General features: G+C 40.0%; 1 protein-coding gene across 1 annotated transcript; it reads left to right on the top strand.

The window, feature by feature from the left end:
- Positions 1-211: 211 nt before the first annotated feature.
- On the top strand, positions 212-25422 carry calcr (calcitonin receptor; the record flags this gene model as incomplete). The annotated part of the gene is made up of 19 exons (XM_083981559.1): positions 212-302; positions 3485-3606; positions 3697-3853; positions 4012-4122; positions 4220-4332; positions 5069-5141; positions 5233-5343; positions 5516-5632; positions 6176-6337; positions 6432-6542; positions 6741-6853; positions 9177-9268; positions 11816-11942; positions 17202-17355; positions 18181-18241; positions 18490-18556; positions 18649-18867; positions 19461-19502; positions 24808-25422. The coding sequence occupies 19 exons, from the start codon at positions 212-214 to the stop codon at positions 25027-25029; spliced, it is 2265 nt and encodes a 754-aa protein (XP_083837685.1). The 3' UTR covers positions 25030-25422.
- Positions 25423-25668: the final 246 nt, after the last annotated feature.

The raw sequence follows: 25668 nt of genomic DNA, 5'->3' as shown, positions 1-25668 counted from the left end.
ACTGTTGTTCCTGTTATAATAATAATGTTGCTATTGTCAGCAGTGGTCCAAGCACAGCTGACCTGGAAGGGCTTTTAAAGTTGTGTGTGTGGGTGTCTGTGAGTCTGGGGTTATGAACATTATCTGCATTCACTTTGCACAAACACAACTGAAGACAGAAATTCTGTTTTTGTGTCATTACTTTTTCTCTCAAGGTTCGTACTGTGGACAAATGTGGGATGGTTTGTTGTGCTGGAGTGAAACACCAGCTGGGACGTCTGTAACCCAAAACTGTCCAGATCATCCTGACCTGGACTCAACTGGTAAGAAAGTGTCACACTTCTCACACCAGTCCACAACAACAAGCTTGTTGAGTTGAGCCTGATGGGAATTTGGAAGCGTTTTCTGTCTAACTTTTTAGTTCCAGGTCAGCAGGCATCACAGAGAAATGATCCAGTCCTCTCTGCTTGTGATGGTGATGACTGGTGATGGAGCTGAGGGAGGAAGGAAGCATTTAGTTTATATTCTATGAATTTCTCTATGGTTTTAGAATGCACTGTGTTTCCACGAGTCTCATGATTAGCTTGTGCTCCGGGCCTTGTAACAACTCATAATGCAAAAACTGCAGATACTGTAGTAATTAGATCAAATATATAATTATTTTAAATGTCACATATATTCTCACTCAAAATGAGAAAAATAGAGCTTAGAGCAGTTCGGGATTTACACTGAAGTCGTCAACTCTTTATTCATGCCCCACAAAAATTGGCTCCTATACGGAAGCCCTCAAATGTCATACATACATTTTATTTCCTCTGTTTTCTCATGATAACAAGATAATTGTCTTCCATTTTCTGATATTTATCCTTCCATTCATTATCTCTCAAATTAATTATCTCGGGAAAACGGAGGAAAATTATCTCATTATCACGAGAAAACATGGGGAAAATTATTTTGTTATCACGAGAAAACGGAGAAATTATCTTGTTATCACAGGAAAACAGAGGAAATAAAATGTATGTATGTATATGACCCTTTAGGTTTTCCTTACTTTAACCCTCTGTCCAATAATAGTCATTGTAAATCGACAGCTCTGACACTGTAATCTGACAGTTGTCACATTGCTGATTCATCCATGGTAACACTGTCCTCTGCCTCTTCTACAAACTCAAACCTAGATTTTTGGTATCATTGCTGCAACAAAGATTTAATGTCCATGTTTTGTTTTTTAAGGAGGATTGGTTCTCCAACAGATTCCAGTGTTACTGCTGAGATTTTTTGGATTCTTTCTATTCCCTCAAAGAACAGATCTTTTGCTGCCAAATCCAATTGCTATAAACAGTGAGTTCCCTTACGTAAGTGTCTCACTGAAGTAAATGCATTTTATGCATCATATCCCAAGCAAGTATGATTTATGTTGAGCAGCAAATAGATGTAAATGTTCTGGCTAAATTCCCTGCAGTAGGCCTAGTGCTTTTGCCCTTCCCAGACAGTACAGTCAGCTTGTATTGCAACATCTTTTTTTCTCTTCGGTAAGTCATAGTTCTGGGGAAGTTCATGCTAACTATCAAGTCCCCCCCCCCCCCCCCCTTAATGGCTGTGCTAGCAGTAATAATAAGTCATGGCAGTAATGGTCCAATAGTCTTCTCTCCACCATTTTGATCTTGACTAAAATATCTCAACAACTATGACTGACTATTATTATGGCCTAAGGATCTTCAAACAGCACCAGCAAATGATGCAAAAAATATTTACCTGATGGATTGGTACAAATAATAGTGTACAAATAATAATTGTAATAACTTTATCAATTCCATGATTTTTCATGTACTGTAACACCATAAATAAAGTAATTAAAGGAAATTTTCACCTGCCTCAGCTGTAGCTACTCTGCATTTTATGCTGAAGCCAAGCAACCCAATATATTTTCAATGAGGGCGACACGACACTCCGCGATTTGGTCGAGTGTGGCTGCACCTTAAGATCGGATCGGGTCAGATCGTAGCGTCCAACGGGGAGGGGGTTGCGATCGGACCGTACGAGTCTCGCGCACTTAACACAGGGTGAAATGAAGATTGCACCGCGCCTCGCCCGCGTCACATTTAAAGTCGAGGAGAGGAGCTCATTTGATTGGTGAAGAACGGACTCGGCTGTGTTAAACCCGCTCCACGCCTTCTCTCCTCCCTCTTTGCCACTTTCGCCGGTAGGAGGGACAGAGGAGGGTCGACAACTCCCCCTGCTGCGCCAAATTACCAAATTCGCTGCGCAGGTGCTGCACCGGACGAAATTACCACTGCGCCGGCCATGCCGTGCTGCGCTACCCTGCGTTGTGCGACAAAATTAGAGTCCCATATGTTACACCAGCTAAGCATCAGCCTGTTAACTTCTTAGTATGTCAGAAAACATTTAACTCTCAAGTACTTCCATAGTCAGGCAGTCTTACAGACTTGCTAGCGTGGTCAAAGATTTTTTAAATCTCATCACTGCAACAGTGGAGGAAAGATGACTCATATAAGATTCATAATCTGAAAGTAACTTATTAGCTCAATGTGTTTTATCAGTCAGACAGAATAAAAACGGACATTTATTCATATTAAAATTGATTCTATAGGAGCACTTAATGTTACGTTTTACGTAGTTAGGAGAGTATGAGCAGGTTTTACATTATGAGGAATGCAAGGCTCAATAATGTCTAGCTGAGGAGATCCAGATTCAAGTCATGTCTGATTTAGGCAATGCAACATGATCGAGAGAGGGGAGGTGAGGGAGAGGACAGAGAGAGGAATGAAGGGTATATACAGAGAAAAGAAGAAGCAAAGAAAAGAGGGATTAAACTAAAGGCAGGGACGTCAGAATCAGAGAGATGGATGGGGAGAGAGAATATGAATGAGAGAACAGAGAAGGTGTTTCTGTAAGAGAAGGCTCATAAAGGATCTTCCCAAAATGCCTGAGATGTTAAAGTCCCCTTATGGCTCCTTATTTGAAAACCGATGCTGCTGATATGAGGCTTTGAGGGAGATGTACAGTTGGAAGTGATCGTTGAACCGTTGATGAGCTGTTGGAGAAGACTAGGCAGTCACGCTATGGTTGTTGTTGTCAGGAACAATGCGATCTCAATCTTCGCCCAGTCATGGGTCTAACAGTAAATGTGGTTTTAAGTACAACATTTGAGAATTTGCCAGAAAATTACTCCAGAAAGGGAATTTTCTGTTTGACATAACGTTTGATGATGTACGCCAAGTTAAATAAATCACAGTAGTTCTTAAATGCTGAGATTCAGGGTCCGATTTATGGGTTTGGGTGATGCCAACATACTACGACTGAAAAACAAAGACAGAGCCAAAGAATATAGCAAAATTCTCCACTCGACGATGTTACCCCAAACAGAAGCCATAATGTACCTTTAAGTAATCCGATACAGTACATGAAGCTTTGGGATAATCATCAATGGATTACATTGTTCTTAAAATGTCATTAAGGCAATACATGATTTTTTCCTTTACAGAAAAAGTGACCAAATATTGTGATGAATTGGGTAACTGGGTCGAGACTGGCTCCATCTGTCAGTCAGCTTCAAAGGACAAATTAGAGGTATTTGGACATTTACATCTGGATGCTGGTTTCCCTGTGAGTAATGGAATATTGAGACAAAGCTTTCCTCAGTTTGTACACTGACTCTACGTTGAACATGTGATTCTTTTTTTTTTTTCTCGGAAGGAAGTCCTGCATTTTTTAAGAGACGCTGCAGGACAGCTGAGCACAGAGACCACAGGGGTTAACGCAGGAAAAAGCAACGCTGCAGACAAACTGATCCTCGAGAATGAAAGGAAATGCCTCGAGAAAATGAAGCAAGATCCTCCTCTTGATAAATCAGGTGCTGGTGCTGTTTTCTGGAATCAAGTATGCTTCTCTGGTCCACCAATGAATGTTTCTTATTTTCAGTCAGCATGTCTTAACATGAGTTTTCATGTTGGACAAATGTTCGAACAGGAGACCTGTAAACGTTTCATTGTGTTTTTGTTGGTGCTGCAGGTCTGCACTGCAGTCGTACCTGGGATGGCTGGCTGTGCTGGGATGATACCCCGGCGGGAACCTACAGCTCCCAAAACTGCCCCAATTATTTTCTGGAGTTTGACCCCACAGGTAAGCAGTGAGATCTAGAGTGAATATCCTTTTACCCGATGAATTTACCTTTAATCATCGGATGAGAACGTAATGAGGTGGAACTTATTCTTTTCAGAAAAGGTAACTAAGTACTGTGGAGAGGACGGGCAATGGTTTCATTATCCAAAGACCAATAGGATATGGACGAATTATACACTCTGTGCAGCCACCTATGAGAAGAGACAGAGGGTAAAGTACTTTTAATGTAATTAATTATCTGCCAAGAATTTTTTGTACAGTATTTTTATACAGATTCTGAGTAACTAGGCACATGGATACCTCTTCTAGGAAGTGTTGGACATGTGGTTGCACTCACATTTACATACAAATATGATTTAAATCAGTCTTAAAAAAACAGCATTACTGAAATTACACCAAAAAAAATGCAATTTGGTGTTAAAAGATACACTTTAGACAGCTGTACCATAACACACAGCACATAATGGGCCCTCATGAGATCAGATATATAGTTTGTTTGTTTTGTTTGATCAGCTGTAAAGGAACTAAGTAGTTTTAGGATACTAATGTGCAACAAATCAGCCTGAATTCGTAGCGGTAGCAGTGGCCCCACTTTTGTCATATTAGACATAGCAGTTTTGCTTGGTGGGAAGCTGTTGAGGGATCACAATGTCCTCTCGTAGCTCTGGGACCATGCTTTGTCAGCCCACACTGCCTTTACTGTCTGTGCAACATGTTATCAACCTAAACCCTGAAATGGGTTGTGAATCAGTGCCTCTGTTGGTATCTTCCAAAACATTAAAAATGATTCAAACAACAGTTTTGTCACTTGCCTCCACTGTGGATGTGGTATGGTTACCAATATTATTCCTCTTGTTTGAGTTTTGTGTGTGTCTTTTTGTGGACCATTGTCTACCAGGAGTTGTACCTGCGATTAACAGTGAAACATCTGGGTTGTTCCCCACAGGAAGTGAAAATGCTTCAGAATGAATATGAATGCCTTCAGAAAATAAATCGAGGTCCACCCTTGAACAATTCAGGTACTTATACCGTCGAGTATCTCTCTTACTGTGAAACTACTAGAGAAAAAAGAACAAATATCAGACTTTTGTGTTTTTGTTGCTGCCACAGGTCTGCACTGCAGTCACAACTGGGATGGCTTATTGTGCTGGAACGATACTCCAGCTGGAACCTATGCCTCACAAAACTGCCCCGATTATGTTTCTGACATGGATCCCACAGGTGAGCAGTGACTTCAGAGTGAAAGCTTTTGCTATGAAGCTTATAAATGACCTGATTTTTTTTTTTGTCTTTAGTGATAAATGTACTTTTGATCTTCTATTGAATGCAGGACACAGATGCACAGATTTATAGAAATTCTAATATACTGTGTTTTGTTTTGTTTTTATTTTAGAACAGGCAACTAAGTACTGTGGAGAGGATGGACAGTGGTTTCGCCTCCCGGAGAGCAACAAGACCTGGACTAATTATACACTCTGTGCTATCAACTTTAAGGAGAAGGTTTTGTATTGTTTATGAGATGACTATTAATCAGAGATCGTGAATTGTAATTAGGCTTAACAGTACCACTTGATTCTCCTGCAAGTTTAAGACATGTGGCCTCCAACCCCAAAGTAAATTGTATGTATGTGGCTTCCAATTCTCAACCTCAGACCATATACAGTATCATGCTGTATTTCACATGGTCAGCTAAGCAGAGAGGCAGTAATTTTGATATAATCTGATCTGCAGAAGAAAATGCAGCATTTACGTCATTCTTTCTCTCTCTTTATTTTGTGGCCATTTAATTTATTGTGTCCCCCCAGTTCTGAGGTTTATACCATATACCATGTTAAAGTTTATAAAAAAAAAAGGAAATGTCTCTGTACATATTTCATTTCATTTCATTCCACGTATGCCATAACGGTTTGTCACGCTCATCCTTTTCTTCCTTGTTCTTGTTTGTTTGTTTAGTTCTTAACATAGCCTGCACGGTCCATTGTGTTATCCTGATTGATAACGACTGTGCATGTATGTGTTTGCATGTATGCGTGTGTCACTAAAATGAAGGCAGCGGCCCAGCTCTCCCGGGACACTGAGGTACAGAACGTGGACGGGGCCACAGTCAGCCCCACGGTGAACCCCGAAGAGCAGGAAATGGTGCGGAAGAAAATTCTCGACAGCCAGTACAAATGCTTTGAGAAAATGAATCGAGACGTGCCCTATAACAAATCAGGTATTGTGGTGGTAATATCGACTTTTCCTGAAGCTCACTCTATCTTTCTGTGCCTCTCCTCTTAGCCCTCTCTGTGACTTTATTGACGCCACAGGTCCGTACTGCAGTCGCAACTGGGACGGCTGGCTGTGCTGGGACGATACTCCGGCGGGAACTTTTACCTCTCAAAACTGCCCCAATTATTTTGTGGACTTTGACCCCACAGGTGAGCAGTGAGCCTCAAGAGTTAACCTCTCATGATCTTGTGTTTTTAAAAGAAGTTGGGCAATGAAATATTAATTACTTGGAGGATGAATTATTCACCAATTCTAATGGAAACAGAATACAATGAAGAGAATAGACTGGAGTGGAGGATAAAATTCACTGCAAATATGTATTAGGCCTACTTCATTGTTTCTTGCAGAAAAGGCCACAAAGTACTGTGGGGAGGATGGTCAGTGGTTTCGCCACCCAGACACCAACAGGACTTGGTCCAACTACACACTCTGCAATGAAAACACCACAGCCAAACTGAAGGTAATTTATTTCTGATAGCTCACTATCATAGATCTACTGTGGTGTGATGGGTCAGCATAATCTTTTGTTGCCTGGAGCCCTCTCGTATTTGCAGTGTGGGCAGATGGGAGAAAATATTCAAACTTGAAATACAGTTCTGCAACAGTTCCAGCCGTAGTTCCACAGAAATATTATTTACACATGGAAAATAACAGGAAAATGCACAGGGTGAGGTCACACCTACGTCTGAACCGATGCATGTGTTTACTTGCAGGAATAGAAAGTTTATGGCTATGATTTGTATTTTCAATGAGTGGACTGGGCTCTAATCTCACAGCTAACAAACAGCAGTTGTTTTGTTTTGTTTTTTTCAGTTCAACACACTTTGCATATTCAATAAAACCGTCATGCTATTCCAAGCCCATGTGTCCTCCAAGATTTACAGTCATTATGAAATGATGGGTTCAGACAGAGGAGTGTCTCAACATCATCATATATTAACAATAGTCTTATCACCAACAGCACCAGGCTGCTGTGCCAAGCTCCTAACGACGTTTCCCCATGGAAACCAGACCAGGACACCAAAGAGCTCATTGCAGTATTGTGCCAAGACGGACATCAGACAGTCAAGGACTATAAGAGATATTTGGCATTTGCATGACTTTTAACTTGTTTAAAAGTCTTTAGTTAATTATATTATGAATAGTTTAATCAGCATTATCCATCCACTCAGTGATCATACGACTATTTTTTTCTCTTTTTCCACAGTGCCCATAGTCATCATGCCTTAATAAAAGAATATTGGGCCATTGAATGCTAAGGTTTTTGCTATTTATTGTCATTGATGACTGTAATTGGTTGATTTTTGTTAGAGAAGTCCAAATTTTGCATCAGGCAAAATACTGCACAAATACAAAATTTGAACTCCAAACCAAAAATGCCTACAAACACACATGATTTTTGTTTGCTTTTTTTCTGCCTTTCCATTTGAAACCTTTTATTCTGTCATACCTATTGTTAGGCACTCCATGTCTATCCTGTCTCTGTTTATATACTATTAAACCTATTATTACGCTAACCACATTTTTATCACCCAGAAATAACAAAACAACGCTCCTTTGCTCTTCCATCTGGAACAAGGAAACTGGCCAATTGCAAATACCTGCAACTTGTAAACAAAACCTCTGCAAAGAATTGCAAGAAATTCCCTCTCGCTGCATTCAGTCACAAGGCAGTTGGAGCAGCTGTTCTGGCAAACCTAGGTGAAAGACTAAAAATCTGTCAGTCGATCTGAACCAAACCAGAGATCAGCTGCTGCATCTGTTGCCACAGAAACCTGATCTTTGCTGACTCAGCCCTCCAACTTCACGCAGGGTCTGAGAACAAACCGCCTCAGCAGTATGATCCAAAAGAGAAATAAGGCAAAATAAATGTCCCACGATTTTCTGATAAGGCTCAGTTGATGCCAGCTTGTGCTCATATTTCTGTCTTTCATACCATGAACTGAGGGGGTTGTTTATAATGTTACAAAATTCTTCCATATTTCTCTGTGTTTGTTGACCCAGAGTTTTCATAACCCTATGTTACTGTCACCAAAAGTAGTTTCTATCTTTGAACAACATTAAGTTCAATCCCAATGTATCTTATAGTGTCTGTTTCATCTTAAGAATGGTACATTAGGGTGTACAATTATCTATCTTGTATCAGATTGTATATGTATTATAAATATAATAGAAGAAATGACAATAGTCATAGTTTTGTTCTATTCCTACATTTTTAAATTTTAGTCTTTAAGATACAAATCATTCATGATGAATATCATCCTGGGTCTTATTGTTCTTCAAATGTAAAAAACAAAACAAAAAAAACAACCACTGTTGAAAAGGGAAACAATGATGGAACATTTTTTAACAAGTTTACTAAAAAACTGTAGTTTTAGAATAATTCAGTGGATTTTCACATCTAACAATTACTTCATGTTTATTCCCATTTTCAAAATAGAACCAATGCATTGGAAATGTGGAGTTATTTAAAAACATGTCTGATTATGTGTCTGGGTGCTACATTGTTTTCTGTAGTAACAGTTGGTTTGATGGTGGCATATATTGTGGATACAGAAATTGGAAGAAATACAAACACAAAACCCAGGCTACTACAGTAAAACACAACCGAGGTTTCCCGTTCCCTGCTGAACGCTGTTTCTTCCTTAAAGTGAAAAATGCAGCATTGATTTTTTTTCACACAACACGTGACATTTCTATTGTTTATTGTCACACTAAAGTCTTTTTTCCCACTGGATATGCTACACATGTTATCTCTTATTGTTTGTGGTTTTTCTTCGCAGTCAGCGTACATCCTGTTTTACATGGCAATTGTGGGTCATGCTCTATCCATAGCCTCCCTGCTTATCTCTCTGGCCATCTTCTTCTACTTCAGGTAATGGATTAAATGTGATGTTTCTGTTCCTCTGTGTGAGACCGTATAGCTGTCGTTGCGAGTGGATATTCGGGATGGCTATGCTGCAGTGACAGTGGCTGATGCAGTTTGTCACTGTGCAAGGATGATTGAATGATTAATCGGTGGTAGTTTTGCCCTTAAAGGCTCAATGATCTTCCCTGTCATCAGTGGATCTGACAGGCACGTAGATAGAGCTGGGCTTTCACTACAGTCTCCTGAAGCCATTTCATTACTCATCATGCAGTAGTTAGGTCAGTCAGCACTGTCTTCAGTCTGTGTCTGCCTGCGCTAAGACTTAGTTCTACAGTTGGAAACACTTGCCCGAAAGATGCAGAAGATTTTTCAGTGTTAACATGTGTTGATTTTATAATACAGTTAAATGAGTCGATTGTTTGTTTGCTCATTGTCTTACTCTGGGGCAAATGTTTAACACAGACTAAAAGATATCTGCTGGTGTAAACACTTCCTCAGTATTAAATAATTAGTGAGAACTGCAGTTGAATATTTTACCATCTTCTTTATCACAGATTAATTCAAGCTATCCACCTGAAAATAGTTCTGCTGCTCCACTGAGTGTCATTTAAACACAACTTAAACTTTGGCTAATTTCATGCAGACTTGGTCTCCTTATACAGCACATTTATTTCATGGATATTTAGGATTCAGAACTGGAGAGCTGTGAACGAAGTCCATTAAATGTGTAGGTGCTGTGCTCTTATTGGAAACGTTTGCAGCTGAGTGCATTGCTCATTAAGGATCGCTCATCCCAAAGTGCTGCTTAATCCCACGGGTGGAGAGGGCACAATTAATTGAGATACAGCTATTGAAATTCAAAAAGATAAGAGTTGACAATAAAGTGAATAATGGAGAGCCAGGTATAATGTTTAGTTAATGCCTGCGAAATCTGGGAATAATGAAGCCTTAGACAAAGTGAACCGAGTGTGCAAAAGTATGCACATTGTTGAAACTTTATATCATTGTAAGTTTATCTGTGGGAAAGAACTTAATCAGTTTTGTTTTAATGGTACAAAAATGTTGAAAAACCTAAATGCAAAGCCTGAGAAGAATAAAATAATAATTTTATGTTCTGTAACAATATTTGGATGGGTTACTTTGTTGGCCATGTAGTTCTCGAATGCTGCGGTTGTAAAATTTGACATGTTGAGGGGTACTGACCTCCTACATGCAGCTGTTATCCAGAAAAGTTCTTGTTCGAGACCCTCAGTGTGCTGCAAAGTTTTATATACACTCATAAATCTAGTGGCAGTGTTTAGGGCAGGTGCATTATCACAAAACCCCCTGTGACCCACTGAGAGTCAGACTCTCAACGCGGTGACACAACAATTCAGTGGGAGACATTCACAATTCATCAAGATCAAGTCCTAACAAATTAACATCTCTATAAAGTCACAAAGATATTGGCTGAGAAAGCCTTTTATTTATTTATTTATTCTTTTTAGTCGCTACTTAGCATATTTATAGCCAGAACATTTAAAATATCGGCGGCTTAATGTTTCTTATAAGATCCAGATGTGAAGCTTACAATGGTATGTGGTGGTGTACAGCTGCACTCTGTTATTTATGACTCGACATCAACACTGTCAAGATTCCCAGATGAAAATACTCCAGCTTGCTGTGGAAAAACAGGAGTTGGTCGAACGGCAGATCCGAAGACATTGGGACCTGTGACAGTCTGAACAACACAGCCATAAGGATTCAGCATGTGTTTTGACATCTCCCTTTGGCTAAAAAAAAAACTTGCATATAAGCATTCAGCCGCTTCTCCCCTTGCTGCATTTCTGTTAACCTCTGAAAGAGACAGTGAGAATGTGCAGTTGTATATGTTGGTTTGTGTTGGCCCTGAGGAAACTAAGTGCTCTTCCTGTTTTTCATGGGTCTCGTGGGTTTTATGACTCAACGACGACAAAACTGGCCGTAAGGAGTAAAAGAACACAACTTCTAAAACTGTGGAGGACATATTTATAGGAGGCAATATTCTGGCAAATACATTTGGTGCAAAGTTTCATTCAGCCTTAAACTGCAGTCTTATTTAATTGCTGCCCTGATTTTAAAACACTTAATAATTACAAAAAAAAAATAAAAAAATCCAAGTGATTTCGATTCTACAGTAATAGTTAGTTTCACTTTGCCTGGGAAGCATTTCATTGTGCTATTAATTCTGAGTGGCCGGCCAAGGTAATGAGGAAGCACCCTTGGGATCCATTTATGCATTATTTAACAGCACTAGCATGTACAGTGCAGCATTTACTGTAGAGGCAATCCAGCTAGTTGATCCCAGGGATTTTTACCAGCCACAAATATCATTATGAGATGAAAGATTATGGATATTATAACAGACTGTAGTAATGACAACCTCATTAAACTATCGGCCTGCCAGTTGTGTGCGTTACTCGTTTGTGTCAGGTTTTTGTCTTCTTTAATGTTATATGTTTATATGTCAGAGGAGATTTTATTCCCAATGTGTTATGTTTTGGAATTAACCAAATGGCCGACCTCTTCACTCAGGAGTCTGAGCTGCCAAAGGATCACCCTCCATAAGAACCTCTTCTGCTCCTATGTGCTCAACTCTGCCCTCACCATCATCTACCTGGTAGCGGTGGTCAACAATCCTGATGTGGTCAGCAGAAACCCGGTGAGTCTTGGTTTGACCTAAATGCTAACATCTTAATGTTCGGCTATTAGTCCCTTGTTCAATCATTCACCACTCCCCATCCTTAAGTAGTTTTTAGATATTAATCAATCAGCATTTGAAATCTAATCTGATCCAATCCTAACCTTTTCATCTATAATATGTGAAGCATTGCATTGTGGGATTGTTTGCAGAAAGTAGTTCCCTGGATATCACACGTTTCCTGTTAACAGACAACTGAGGATGTGCATTCAGCGCTGACAAACAAAAGTTGCTTATAGAGAGCCTAAGCGGAAGCAGGAAGAAAGGGTCACCATGGACCAGGGACCTCAACTCATGTAAGTGAACGGGAGTCAAAGTTTTATTTCGTGATCCGATTGAATTGTGCCATGAGAAAAAAATATGACCTCCACCTGTTTAAAACATCACGTTTCATGAAGATGTGGCAAGGTGAAGAGGGCCCGGGCGGGGAGTGAACCCACACCTCCCGGGTAAGAGTCATGCACGCTTGCCACTTGGCCAAAGGGATATCCCCTTGGCCAAGTAGCCAGGGCGCATCATCAATTGGGGGCATAATGACAGGAACCTCAACTGTCACAAAGAGAAATCAGCCGTTTGTTGTAAACCTATTGTAGAATAAAATTCCGAAGAATCCGTAACCAGAAAGACTACAGGTCGCGTAGGTGACGTCACGCACCAAATGCCGCCCTTTCCCGTGTCAGTTGGTGACGTATTTTTTGTGGGACACCAGATCTGTAGTCCGTAGAGCGGTCTTCACACAAAATACATTCTTCCGTTGCCGTTTTACGATAAACGGCTAATTTTTTCGGGTGAAACGTGATGTTTTAAACAGGTAGAGGTCATATTTTTTTCTCATGGCACAATTCAATCGGATCACGAAATAAAACTTTGACTCCCGTTCACTTACATGGAGACTTTTTCCGAGTTGAGGTCCCATGGCGACGTTACTTCCTGCTTCCGCTTAGGCTCTCTATACAGACATTTTTAATGTTACCATGACAATACTTTTTAGAGGTGAATCTTTATGCAACATACATCCTCGCACACCTTTTCGTTTGGCAGGTCCACAGGTAAATAGATGACCTGAGTGTCCAAAAGCACAACCTCGGCATAAAGACAGTAAAGTAAAGAGCACTGGCACGTTCATTCTGGTTCTTATGAAAATAAACCACACACTGGATGTCTGCCACATATGCTACTTTAATGTAAAAACTGGTATAAGAGATGTGGTGTATGAGGTGTAAACAGATAGAGCTTCACTCCTGACAAACTACCAGGGCAGGATTTAATCAGTGTTATTGATCAGCCACACAGGATCATGTTCTTTTCTCTGGAAAATTGTAATCATAATAATAAGGCACGTTTTCCATCCCAAACTATTAGTTTGCTCCTCGATCAGCTGTCACCAATCCCCAAACACAAACTTTAAACACAGCCTCAGCAATGTTCATTAATCAGCCTTAAGCTCACAGTTACAGTGTGGGCTGTCGTACCTCCAAACTGACGTTTATTCCAGTGACATGTTTCCCTCTTTTAGATAATGAACATTTTCCACTCATTACTTCTGAGATTTGTGCAGTTTTAGGCACAAAAACAACATTTCCCTCACAAGTTCTCAGTCATTTTTTTGTTGTTTTCCGCCTCATGTCCATGCACACATCTCACTGATGGAGAATACATCGTCACAATAAAAACTCAGACTCATATAAAGTGGTTGACAGAAGATGAGAAGTACTCTATTATAGACACACACATATAAAGTTTACCACATTCATCATCTTAGTTTTGTTTCCATGCGAAAATGTTCTAACTAAACACAAAACAACATCACGGCAACACACTGATGCTGGTGGAAATAAAAATGGTTTTGCCAGTTTTTGGCTAAAAAATCCAAAATCAAATTTAGACCAAATTAAGATAAAGTCACCAAAGAAGATGTTATTTAATCATCTATTCATTAACGGAAATTGGCCTGTACCAAAATCTTGGACTAACCAACTGGAGCCATGTGTTAGCAGGGCTAAAAGGAAAAACCCCTGTAGCAGAATATATTATGTGGAGGAGGATTACATGCACTCTTGTTTCATTCTTAAAATTAGATACAAATAAATTTACATTTAATGCAAAACCAAATAAATATGCAAGAGAGAAGAAAAATCGATTAACTTTTTGAAATAAACTTGATATGCAAAGTCAATAATTGAAATGAGCTGCTCTGTCGTTTCAATATTTAATAGTTCGTAGAGAGCAGTGTGCTCTAATTAGTATTTCATCTTACTGTGCCGTTTCTTGGCAGTGCTGCAAAGTTGACAGACAGTTTTTTGCGCTCCTCCGCATTCTCCTGTTTTGGAGTCGCACTGAATTCTTTGAAACCCAGAGGTCTGCTTAGGTAGGGATGATAAATCTGTCTTGTAGGAATGTCTCGCTATCAGGACCAAACATAAATTCATGTGTTACTCTTCAAGAACCACTCCTTTTTGGAAATCAAAATATTGAAAGCCTGCTGACTCGGTGCTATGCCGGTTTTTTAAAAGTGGTTGTTCCAGAGTTTTTCCTATTCCATAAAAGGATTGTATCTGCTTTGCTTTTATGTGGAGCTGAATAATTGTGTCGAAAGATTACCTCCTTAAAAATATATATATATATATTAAAAATCTAAATCATTCCGATATATATAACTGTGACAATATGGACTATATGAAAAACAAAAAAAATCTTCATATGAACAAGATGCCTGACAGAAAACAACAAAAACAGCAGATAGAAGTTGGCTCAGATTTCACACAATCCCCTCAGCCTCAGCCTCCTTTGAGCTGAAGCATCACTGGCCCAACAACATACTGGAAACATCCAGGAGACAGCAGAGGTTTGGCTCAGTCTCACTGCTGTCTTTATTCACATCCCATCTCTAAGCATATCCAAGAAGCAGGCAGAAATCACAGCCATCATCATCATCATCATCAACCTGAGGAAATATATATATGTATTTGTGCAACAGCTCCCTCTCAAATCTCTCCTTGTCACCATTTGTCAAAAATGTTTGTGTTGAATTTGTTACTTTCTGACATAGGACTGTCAGGTTGTGCTAACTCGCTGAAATATAATTGGTCAACATGGCCCCGCTTTTAAAGAGGAAGCCAAAGAACAAATCACATGCACCATTGATTGAGATCCGCGCGTGTCTGTTGGGAAACATTTAGAAATTTACCGCTGCCAAAGCAAGACTTAAAAGCCTTTTTTCTGCGCTGGTGATTTAGGGATAGTGAATTGTGGTGGAGATTTGCTCTCACAGAGAAAACACGCTCTTGTTATTCTCTGGTGTGGTGATACAGAGTCTGGTTGGTTTGGCCTGCCAGCAGTGTGGAGGAGTGAATCCCCAAAGCTTATGTCAAACCCAGGAGGAGACTGAAAACATGAGAAACATCTACATGATCTATAGCAGCTTGATTTGTAAACCAGATAATTGTCGGTAACATGAGACAAACCTTGGTTAGCTACAGAATAAAACAGGTCTGATTTGGTGAAAAGTGAGTGACCTGACCCTCTGTATACTGATACGAGCCCGTGTCTGTTATAGTGGAGATTCCTCAAGTGGAAAGGGAAATGCAGGAAAGTGCGGGAGACACATGTGGCTAAAAGTTTAGAAGTGGATGACTGTTGTGTGTTTTGAGTTAAGGGGACTCCCGAGAGCAGCAGTTAATAGCAATGCCAGCACTTTTGAATTATACTGTGTTGCATGGATGCTCTTTTAACACAAGACTTAGAACCAGAAACTTGATTATAAGTTTTTAAAAATATATATGACAGTTTGATCCGTTCACATCATCATAATTATCGCAATACAGACATCATCAGCAGCAATAATACATTTTTATACTCAAGTATTTGTTAGGAGCACATTTTATACTGTAGCTAACCCGTCATGATACGCTAATATATTATATATCTTTCAGGTATTATTTATAATACAGGCAGTGATGAGTATTCAACCTTTTCAAGTAACTGTCAAAGGTGAGCCGGCAGCTATTGTGGGAAATAGATTAAGTGGCATTTTGGTAAATGGCATAAAGGTTGTTCTATAATGCTTTTCTGTCAGGGCAAAACGTGCTCTGTGGGTTTATGAAGCTGTGCTGTCTCTAATGGATTTCCAGTGACAGCATGGAGCTGGAGTTGAGTTCACATCTAGCATTTTAGGAAATTGAAACAAGTTTAAAAGGCATAATCAAAAGGAGAGATACAATATGGTATCATCTGCATAAGAGCTGACATTTCAGGGGGTAAAAAACATTTTGTATAGAGAAAATGTCAAGGGGAGCCAACACTGGTTCCTTTTAGACAGTGTCTGTGTAAATGTTGGTTAACAATCAGTAACAATACACTGAACTCTACCAGGAGGTTATAATTTAAACCAGCTGTGTTCATAAAATCATTGGGAAGCAAAGAACAGAAAAGGAGGATTGTAAACATCAAAATATATTTTTCAGTATAAATATAGAGCTTTCTGAGTAGTTGTAATAGATGGAAGAGAAACATTGATGTTTTGCAACAGGATGCTAGATCAGCTGAATATGGGATTTGGTTTTACCACAACCTTGATTTTTATTGGAGCCAGTTTGGCCAATGGGGATGAATAAGCTGTTTGAACTGGAAGATGAAACCAGTAAAAGATTGACTCTCTGCTAATTTTTGTGGAAATGTTTTAGAAACCTTTTGAGCAGACATCAGTTATAGGGGTAATTGATGGTCATTAGAGGAATTATAGCTTATGCAATATCCATAATTAAAGCATGAATAGATATGATTGACATACGACTGTCATCAGAGTTATTTTTTTCAAGAAATTATCATAATGACACAATCAAAGCATCAAAATAAAAATCCTGTCATGCCATCGCTCTATGGTGGATGCATGAATAAGAAATTGCTTAGTAACCTATAAGATACAAATATGCTCCTGCTTCTTTGTGCAAAGAGGGATAAACACAATCAAATAATGCTCCAAAGAAATTATCATTTCCATCTCAGCTCCCCTCCAGAGGGGGCAAATGAATAAACATCCTCTCAGTCTAGAAAGAATAATACAGGCTAATGATTTTGTGCCAGGAGAACAGAAATATCCTCTCAGATCTTTGGGTCTCCCTGCTGAGATGATATCAGGAGTAGAAAAATTGAATTGTTTTAATGGATCATTTTCAACATGAAAAATCAAAAACAGACAAACAGTTTGTTCTGTCTCTGCAGGTTGGCTGTAAGGTGCTACACTTCTTCCACATGTACATGCTGGGCTGCAATTATTTCTGGATGCTCTGTGAAGGCATCTACCTGCACACACTCATCGTGGTGGCTGTGTTCGCAGAGGAGCAGCACCTGCACTGGTACTACCTCCTGGGCTGGGGTGAGTCATCTACATTTGTTCAACGCACTGTTTCTTGCATGACATCATTTTACTATTGTGTGTGTAAAGATTTATATTTTCGTAGCCACAAAAGACTCACAGGTTGCAAGGTCGGTAAGCAATTCAGCGAGATGGGTTCACAATCTAGCAGCTGCAATTTACGTGTAACCACGTAGTCCTTACAGAGTATGTCAACGTGAACGTGTTGACAGCTTTATAGGCCCCCCCGTCGCTCAGTGCTGCTCCTATCCTGTTTTTCACCTTGTTCAAAACAATGGGCACAGTTCTGTCAAACAAGTAGACAATATTACTAAATGGATGGTCATTGTTAGAAATGGAGGAGGGATAACCTTGACATCCCATGCTTGTGTGTGTGTGTGTGGAGTGTAGCCAGTTTGTTAGGTCCATCTGTGGTCAATATGCTACAGGGCCGCAGCTGTGTCTGCAAATGAACTGTACTAGGACTCATGTGTTTATATCCAGATGAAATGAACCCAGACTCTAGTGAGTTTTTTTATTTTAATTTTTTATGGAGTGGATTTTAAAATCAACACGGAAATTATCCATGTGGCGTTGTTAGGGGCTGTAACAATAAGATTGCATGAGGAAAGTCGGTAGGAAGAGAGTCGATGCCTGCTTTTCAGCTTTTACAAGAATTAGTGCAGTGATAATTACAATGCAGTAATTTATTTAATGAGGAAGCCTGAGAACAACAACACCACTGACCAAGCTAACCGCCCTTTTTACTGTTGCATGAATGACAAATTGATTTCACTAAATTCACTCAAGACCTCATATGGCCGCCGCCTTTTTTTCCTGTCCAAGGCTTTCCACTGGTCCCTGCATCCATCCACGCCGTGGCAAGGAAAAAGTATTTCGACGACAAGTGAGTAATATTCCAGAAACTTCTGCAAATAAACAGGAGATGCTTACATATGTGCTCGTCTGTGTGTGGCAGTGAGAGAGCGCGTACAAATCCGCACACGTGCATGTTTTTGTGTGTGTGTGTGTGTGTGTGTGTGTGTGTGCGTGCGTGTGTGTGTGTGTGTGTGTGTGTGTGTGTGTGTGTGTGTGTGTGTGTGTGTGTATTTTGGGCGGCAGACAGCACTGACAGATATGTTTTTCCTTCTGTAGCTGTTGGATGAGTGTGGAAACCCATCTGCTCTACGTAGTTCATGGTCCTATAGTGGCAGCACTTCTTGTAAGTCTGCTAATCCACTGTTTTTAGTTTGTACTTTTGGTTTTAGTTCATAAATGCAACAGAAAAAAGATTTTTTTTGCTCCTTTCTGCAGGTGAACCTCTTCTTCTTACTTAATATCATAAGAGTGTTGGTAACTAAGTTGAGAGACACGCACCGTGCAGAGTCCAATATGTACATGAAGGCGGTGAGAGCCACCTTGATCCTGGTGCCCCTGTTGGGAATACAGTTTGTCATTTTTCCATGGCGGCCAGAGAATCGGCTGGCCGGGGAGGTCTACGAGTACATCATGCACATACTCATGCACTACCAGGTAGGTGCAGAGCTGACAGTGAGGCACCATTTGGGGCTTGGTTCAATAAATATCACACGGCAGAAAACTGCTGCTTCTCTGCTGCCTCTCTGTGGGTTTCAAGCGTTTTGCATTTCCAAATTGTAAATATGCATAAATGTACATAATGAATGATTCATGTTGATATTTAGACCCAAACCCACACTTTACATGAAGAAATACATGCAATAAAAAAAGCAAACATCTTGAGCCCAGCCCAGGTTCCTCAGCACCCCAGGGTCCTGTCAGACTCCAGATTTAGCCACTTGGCTTGCTTGAAGGTTTCCACCCATAAAACCTTGTTTTCCTGTCATGACTGATTGATGTGACTTATTTCTGAATTGCCTTTAAAAAAAAAACAGTTAGTCACTTCATTAACTTTATTTAACTACCATTTAGGCTCTCAATTAAACAACATTGTAGGAAGTTAATTAAGTTCATTCACTAACCAGAGAGAAAAAGATTCTCCCCAAAAATAAAATTGCCTTGCCTTGCCTTGCCTTGCCTCTCTGGTTTCTGATCCCTCTTGTGAATATGTATTTATTAATTCAGTGCATGTTTGCTTCTTTTTCAAGGGTTTACTGGTGGCAACAATATTCTGCTTCTTCAATGGAGAGGTAAGCACCATTCACGTATTTTTTTGTAAAGATAGTATCTCTAGCTCTGTCCAATGACAGAAAATGTGAATCCTTAGAGATTGAGTTATATATGGTCTGTTTAATTAGTGACTTCCGCAGGTTTTTGTAAGTCAGTTCTCTTACCTTTGGACAGAGTCATGCTCCTTGCTTCTCATTGTCTCCTGGCTTTAGCTTCATATAAGAAAGCTATAAGAGAGTTGTATTCCACAGTGTCAAATGACTCCTTTAAGAGCTGTGTAAAATATGCTGCGGAATATTTACTTTGAGTGGCATGTCCCACAAAAAAGTTTTGATAGAGCTATTGGCCTTTTAAATAAAGGTCAACCTGCACATGGATCTGTCCACTCATGGAGCAATAAAACCTCCCATTGCCCATGACATTAAACATGAGACATCAGCCTCCATCAGGCACAACATTTTTATATTTTGTTTTTCGGGTCAGATCTCTGACATCTTACATCTGTACCTGATAGCGTATTGAGACGTGACCCCTGAATGTCAAACACAGATGTAAAGTTGTTTTTTGGCATCAAGAGTTGGAACATACAGAGATCCTGCATCTGTCATTAATCCAGTTTTAACAGGTTATAAAGCATTGAGCTGTGCGTTACCTCTATCCAGTGCTGTGGCAGTAAGAACTGAAGGGTCACATCAGGTGAAGAGTAAGACATAGTTTATAAATGAGTGGTTTCCAAGCCCAGCTGGAAATGGACTCTCCTTTCAGGTCTTTGTGTCAGCTTTTCTTTTCTTTTTTTTTTTGAGACTGTCTGCTGCTGTCTGATTGCAACCATCCTTAGCTTGGTTGAAGCACTTCTCTGAGCAAACAAGTTGTATTGTCATTAAATGTGAGGTTAATGGTGTTGTGGAGCCCTCTCAGCTCAGTGTCAGATGCTTTCAGGCTCAAGGTCTCTGCAAAGCAAAGCACCAACAATGCAATGTTGTCAGGCTGAATGAGGCCCGTTTTAGCAGGTCATTATTCTCCATGACAGTGTGAGAAGCTCAGACAGATCAGACAATTATTTCTGTTCCATTTAAAACTAATACACTTTTGTTATATTTCTGGAGTGACAGTGAGCGAAACTATCCACAGAGACAATGATGCTCCTTTGAGGGTTGTTTTTTTTTTTGTTAATTTTTTTGCATGAGAAGAAAACAGGCCAGAGATGCATAAATAGCGAGTGGAGCAGATTTAAATATGTGTGTGTGAGTGAGGTGCCTGGCATGAGGGAACTATTGTAAGCTTGTGTTTGTTTCATTCAGACTGGAAAATAGGTCAGGTATTAGCTCATACATGAACAGCCAGAACACAACAGCATAAACACAAACAACATAAACAATGCCCACACTGAGTTATGAATAATACACAGGGCGTATGGTTGAAGGGTGAGGCCACTTCTGTGGGTGACATGGGGTCAACACAGGGCCGTTGTATAGGGGAGAAAGGTGATGATAATTCTAGGGGCCCAGCGCCCAGTAGGTCCCACAAAAAACCCCAGTAGACTAATCTTTGTATGACTGAATTATTCTGCCTAAGACCCTGACTAATTACTCATAGTAATGCTGCATTAGCATCAAAACAAAGTAGGCTAAATAAAAAAATGATAATACATAAGAAAAAAAGTGGAAAAGTCAGGGGCAAGGGCCCCACTTTAGTATTCTTTCAGGGGCCCCAGAATTCCTAGCAGCAGCCCTGGGTCAACAAACACACAAACTGTAACCAGGGAATGAGAGGGTTTCTCCGCTTCACCCGCATAATGACCAATTCAGTTCCCTTAATCAGGACACGGGTTTGTGGAGTTGGGTTCAATTCTGTTTTTTGATTTGAAGGCCAAACTGCACAGACCTGCCTTGTTTCGTCAATGGCCCCATTGTGGCGTTAGGTCAATGAGACAAACAGCTTCCATGCTGTATTTGTTACATCAAGCAAGACGCTCTACATTGAAGCTGCTCTTTTGTCTCATTATAACAATTAGTGTCAGGATTTACAATATTAGATCATTGTGTGTTAATATACTGTAGCCTCCTCAATTAGACTAGTATTAGAGTGTTGTAGCATAAAATGATTAACATTGCACAGCGGGATATTCGCAGCTCTAGTTTATGTTTTTAGGAACATGGTTCACACTCCAGCTCCAGTGCAGCTAATCAGCCAATACAGTATTGATTAGCTCAGACAACAAAGACTGACTAACCAGGTTTTTCTGATTATCAGTTTATCATGGATCAAGGAAAAATGTGTCAAACATCCTCTGTTTCCAGCTTCTGAAAAATTAACATTTGCTGATTTTCCTGTTTTATAGCATCACTTTGAATTTAGTACACTGAAAAAAATTAAACATTGGCTCAAATTAAAAAAATTGAGGTAATCGATCACACCTAATATTGTTCAATCAGGATAGACCATTTTACGACGAGAGAGCCAGGTTTGAAGATGAAGATGAAATTACATTTATTGTGAACAAAATAAACTTTGGCGCTTAGACCACGGGGTGTAGACCAGCCGAGTAAACTGATCTGGGGATGAGAAGCTTGCATCTGAAGACGTTATATCCCCCCCGGGCCGAGACACTGGTGGTGGTAGGGAAGCTTGAAGACGCCTGATGAAGGAACTTCTCGGTTGAAGATCCAGATTAAGACGGTCTGTATCTTGATGGAGGTGGTGCCGGGGTGGAGGTGGGCTGAGAGTTTGCTGAAATGACGGCTGGATGACAGGAGAGAGAGAGAACTTTTAAATTCGACGCTAATGACTGATTGGTGGAAGAGAAAGAGGATGGCAGACTGTGATTGGTTGAATTATGAGAATAATGGTGGAGTGAGAGGATAGCGTGAAAACAGGGAAAGGGCTTTGAGGTGTGCTTAAAGAGATAGTCTTCCTGTCTGAACTTTCGCTAAGCTTCATTAGTGTCATACAATATAAATCATTCATTTGATTTGACCTGAAATATTTAACTTCATGTAAACCCATTTCTGAAGGTTGAACCAAAGCAATTATTTCAGATTTTACTAAATTAAAATAAATACATTGGTTTTATTACTGAATGTAAATAATATACTTGGTTCAACCTGAATATTTTAAATTAATTTAAACAACTTTTGAATATGGGAGCAAACTATTTTTTTTAAGTTGTCTCAAATAAAAAAGTCATCATAATTTAATATTTATAGACCTGAATTAAAAACATAAATAATTTTAATACCTTTTGATTTACACTTAGAAGCCATTCCTTTTCAACACAAAATGTTATTGTTGAATTAAGATTTTTTTCAACATCTCAACCATAACGGTTACAAACAGCATTTGGGCATTTTTTTTTCTCACTGAACAGTGACCATTCCATCAAGGAAAAAGTGTAATAAACAAATCAGTGCTCTCCAGGTTTTCATCACAATGCCCTCTAGTGCCTGTGAAAACTTAGGCAGATTCTTTTGTCAGTAATGCAGCAGAAATGTATGCTAGTGTAAGTTTCAAACAACAACCTCAGATAAAACGGTACAAAGTCTTGGTTGTAGAAATGCCATTAAATCAGGCCAGACAGTGGAACTCAACTGCCTACTCTTGGCTGTAAAGCTGGGTATTCAGCCTATGCATTTTTGGGGACATCTTTTTCCCACCAAGCTCCATCAGGACTTTTTGCAAAAACTCAAGGGTGTAGCTACTGCAGATTTTTTGGATATTTTATGTTGAGAGCGTACAGTAGGTGAGCCCGAAGAACATAGCAACAGCCGTTGCTCCACCTACATCCAATCACAGTTCTCCACCTTCACCCTCTTCCTTCAATCAGTCTTAAGATGTCATATGATGTGATGTTCTCTCTCTACCCTCATCCAGTACACAACATTTCTCAACCCACCTCCATTCTTTCACCCCCCAATCAAGATATAGACCATCTCTATCTTCAACCAGAGGTTTCCATGTCAGGAGGCATCATCCCTACCACCACCAGTGTCTAGGCCCGGCGGATATTTTCTCAGAAAGAAGCTTCACATCCTTTGTTTTCTAAGCTGATCTACTCCCCAGGGTCTAAGCACCAGAGTTTATTTGTGCACAATAAATGTCTATCTGCCTCACAACCTGTCTTATTTAATTCTAGGGCTGCAACTAACGATTATTTTGATAATCGATTAATCTGTCGATTATTTCTTCGATTAATCGGATAAAAAAAGGCACAAATTTGATTTACATTGTAGGGAAGAGAAGAACGAGAGGAGGAGTTGTTTCTCAGTTTGATTCAGCATGTCACTGGTATCATTTATTTATTTCTCCCTAACTTTATTCAAAAACAGAATGTTATTCCAAATGGACAATATTAGTGCAAAAAAAATTGCACAAATAAGTTTTTTTTAAGTTAGTTGAATGGCCCAGAGCTGATAAACTAATAATACATAAAAAAAAAAAAATAAACAAAATTAATTAGGGCACTGCCTGATTTGCTTACAAGTGGAGGTCTGCAGCATGTTTACCCACGTATGGAGGTATTTGGATGTTTTTTGGTGTGTCTTTTTGGACGAAGAAAAGTGAGCACCATTCACAACCATTATATAGACAAATACTGCTGCGCGGACCCCCCCGTAACTCCGAGAAGGCACGAAGGACTCTGAAAATTCTCCCAGCCCTTAGTTGACATGAGGGTGAGTAGATAATGAGTGAAATTTGAATTTTGAGTGAACTATCCCTTTAAACATACAGCTCAACAGAGATTACATCTTTCTTCCCTTTAATGATTCACAACTTGGCCACATTTCAATAAAATGTGACGTCCTGTGTTACATTTCCTGATGAACATCTGTTAATGTGATTGAAATGTGAGCAGTCCACATATGCTGCAGCCATTGCTTTGACATCAGATCACCATCATCGGACGGATTCATGTTGTCACAAAGATGGTGTTTACACGGGCGCCGTCGTGTTCACGTTGCAATGCAACCGCGTGTTGATTTGCATGTAAATTTGGACGTCTGGTGGAATCATTTTGTGGTCGGGGTAGAACAGTAAAGCAAAACAGGAAAAAAGTTCTGGAAAAATGTTTGAGCAACTTTGACAACTAGAAAAACAAAGTAGAGACATTTGCATTGAGGAGTATGAAGTATGGAGCATGCACGGAAACAGTTACACACTTTCATGACTTTGATGAAACTACCAAAGTATTTTTTTCAGGTGCAGCCAAAAAAAATGTGACTGTTCTCTTGGTGATTGATTACCACTGACAATTATTACCGTCAGAGAGTGAAATATTGTCACCATAGTAATAAACTTCTGTCTGTCTCCTCTGTGTGTGACGTCCAGGTACAGGCAGCTCTGAAGAGACAGTGGATGCAGTACAAGACTCAGTGGGGTCAGAGACGAAAGGACCACTGCTCAATGCGCTCCACATCTTACACCGCCACCTCCATCTCCGAGGTACCCGCCTTCATGTACCACCACGACTGCAACAGTGAACACTTGAACGGGCGCCACACAGAGGACCCTGAACTGGTGGCGCTGAAAGCAGGAGAGACGTACGCATGAGTCAAACTGAGGATGAAGAGCGTAGCGGCGTGGGAGCAGCTGAGGACGATCGACAGAGATGTAGAGTAAAGAGTGGAAAAAAGGAATCCCGCCATATCTCAGTGATTAAATCTCAGAGGCTAATGCTGGTGTGTTCAGCCCAGGATGATAATACGGGTCTGGAAATAAAGAGCTCAATGGGACGGAGACGGTTTAGCTACAAGACTGACACTTCATTTTAACTTTACCTTGGTGTTAAAGCTGCTTTTTCAGAACTTTGATGTTCGAGAACTTGTGGCATGAGACAAGAGCTGCTTTTGACATATGTGTCATTTCCTAAAGCTGCTACACTGTGTGTGAGCGTGCTCACAGTGACGGAGGCCTGCGCTGGAGAGGAGACAGACATAACTGTGACTGACATGATGACAGCTGGGGGGAGGGGGGGGGGGATTTTCTGTTAGAGATGTTAGTGGTTTTGGGTGCAACAGTGATGATGATAATGATACCAGTTATGACTGACATGATGAAGAGGTGAACAACAGTTATGAAGGTGTGTTGATGATGCTTAACAAGGTGAAGTAGAATCCTATACCAAAGGGTACTGTATGTTGGTCACAGCTATGAAGGGGTTAACTGTGTCCAGATGAGCACAGATGTGGT

This window comes from Trachurus trachurus (assembly GCF_905171665.1).
Source record: "Trachurus trachurus genome assembly, chromosome: 11".
Taxonomy (NCBI): domain Eukaryota; kingdom Metazoa; phylum Chordata; class Actinopteri; order Carangiformes; family Carangidae; genus Trachurus; species Trachurus trachurus.
The sequence above is the reverse complement of the archived record's forward strand: the minus strand, read 5'-3'. Positions and strand labels throughout refer to the sequence as shown.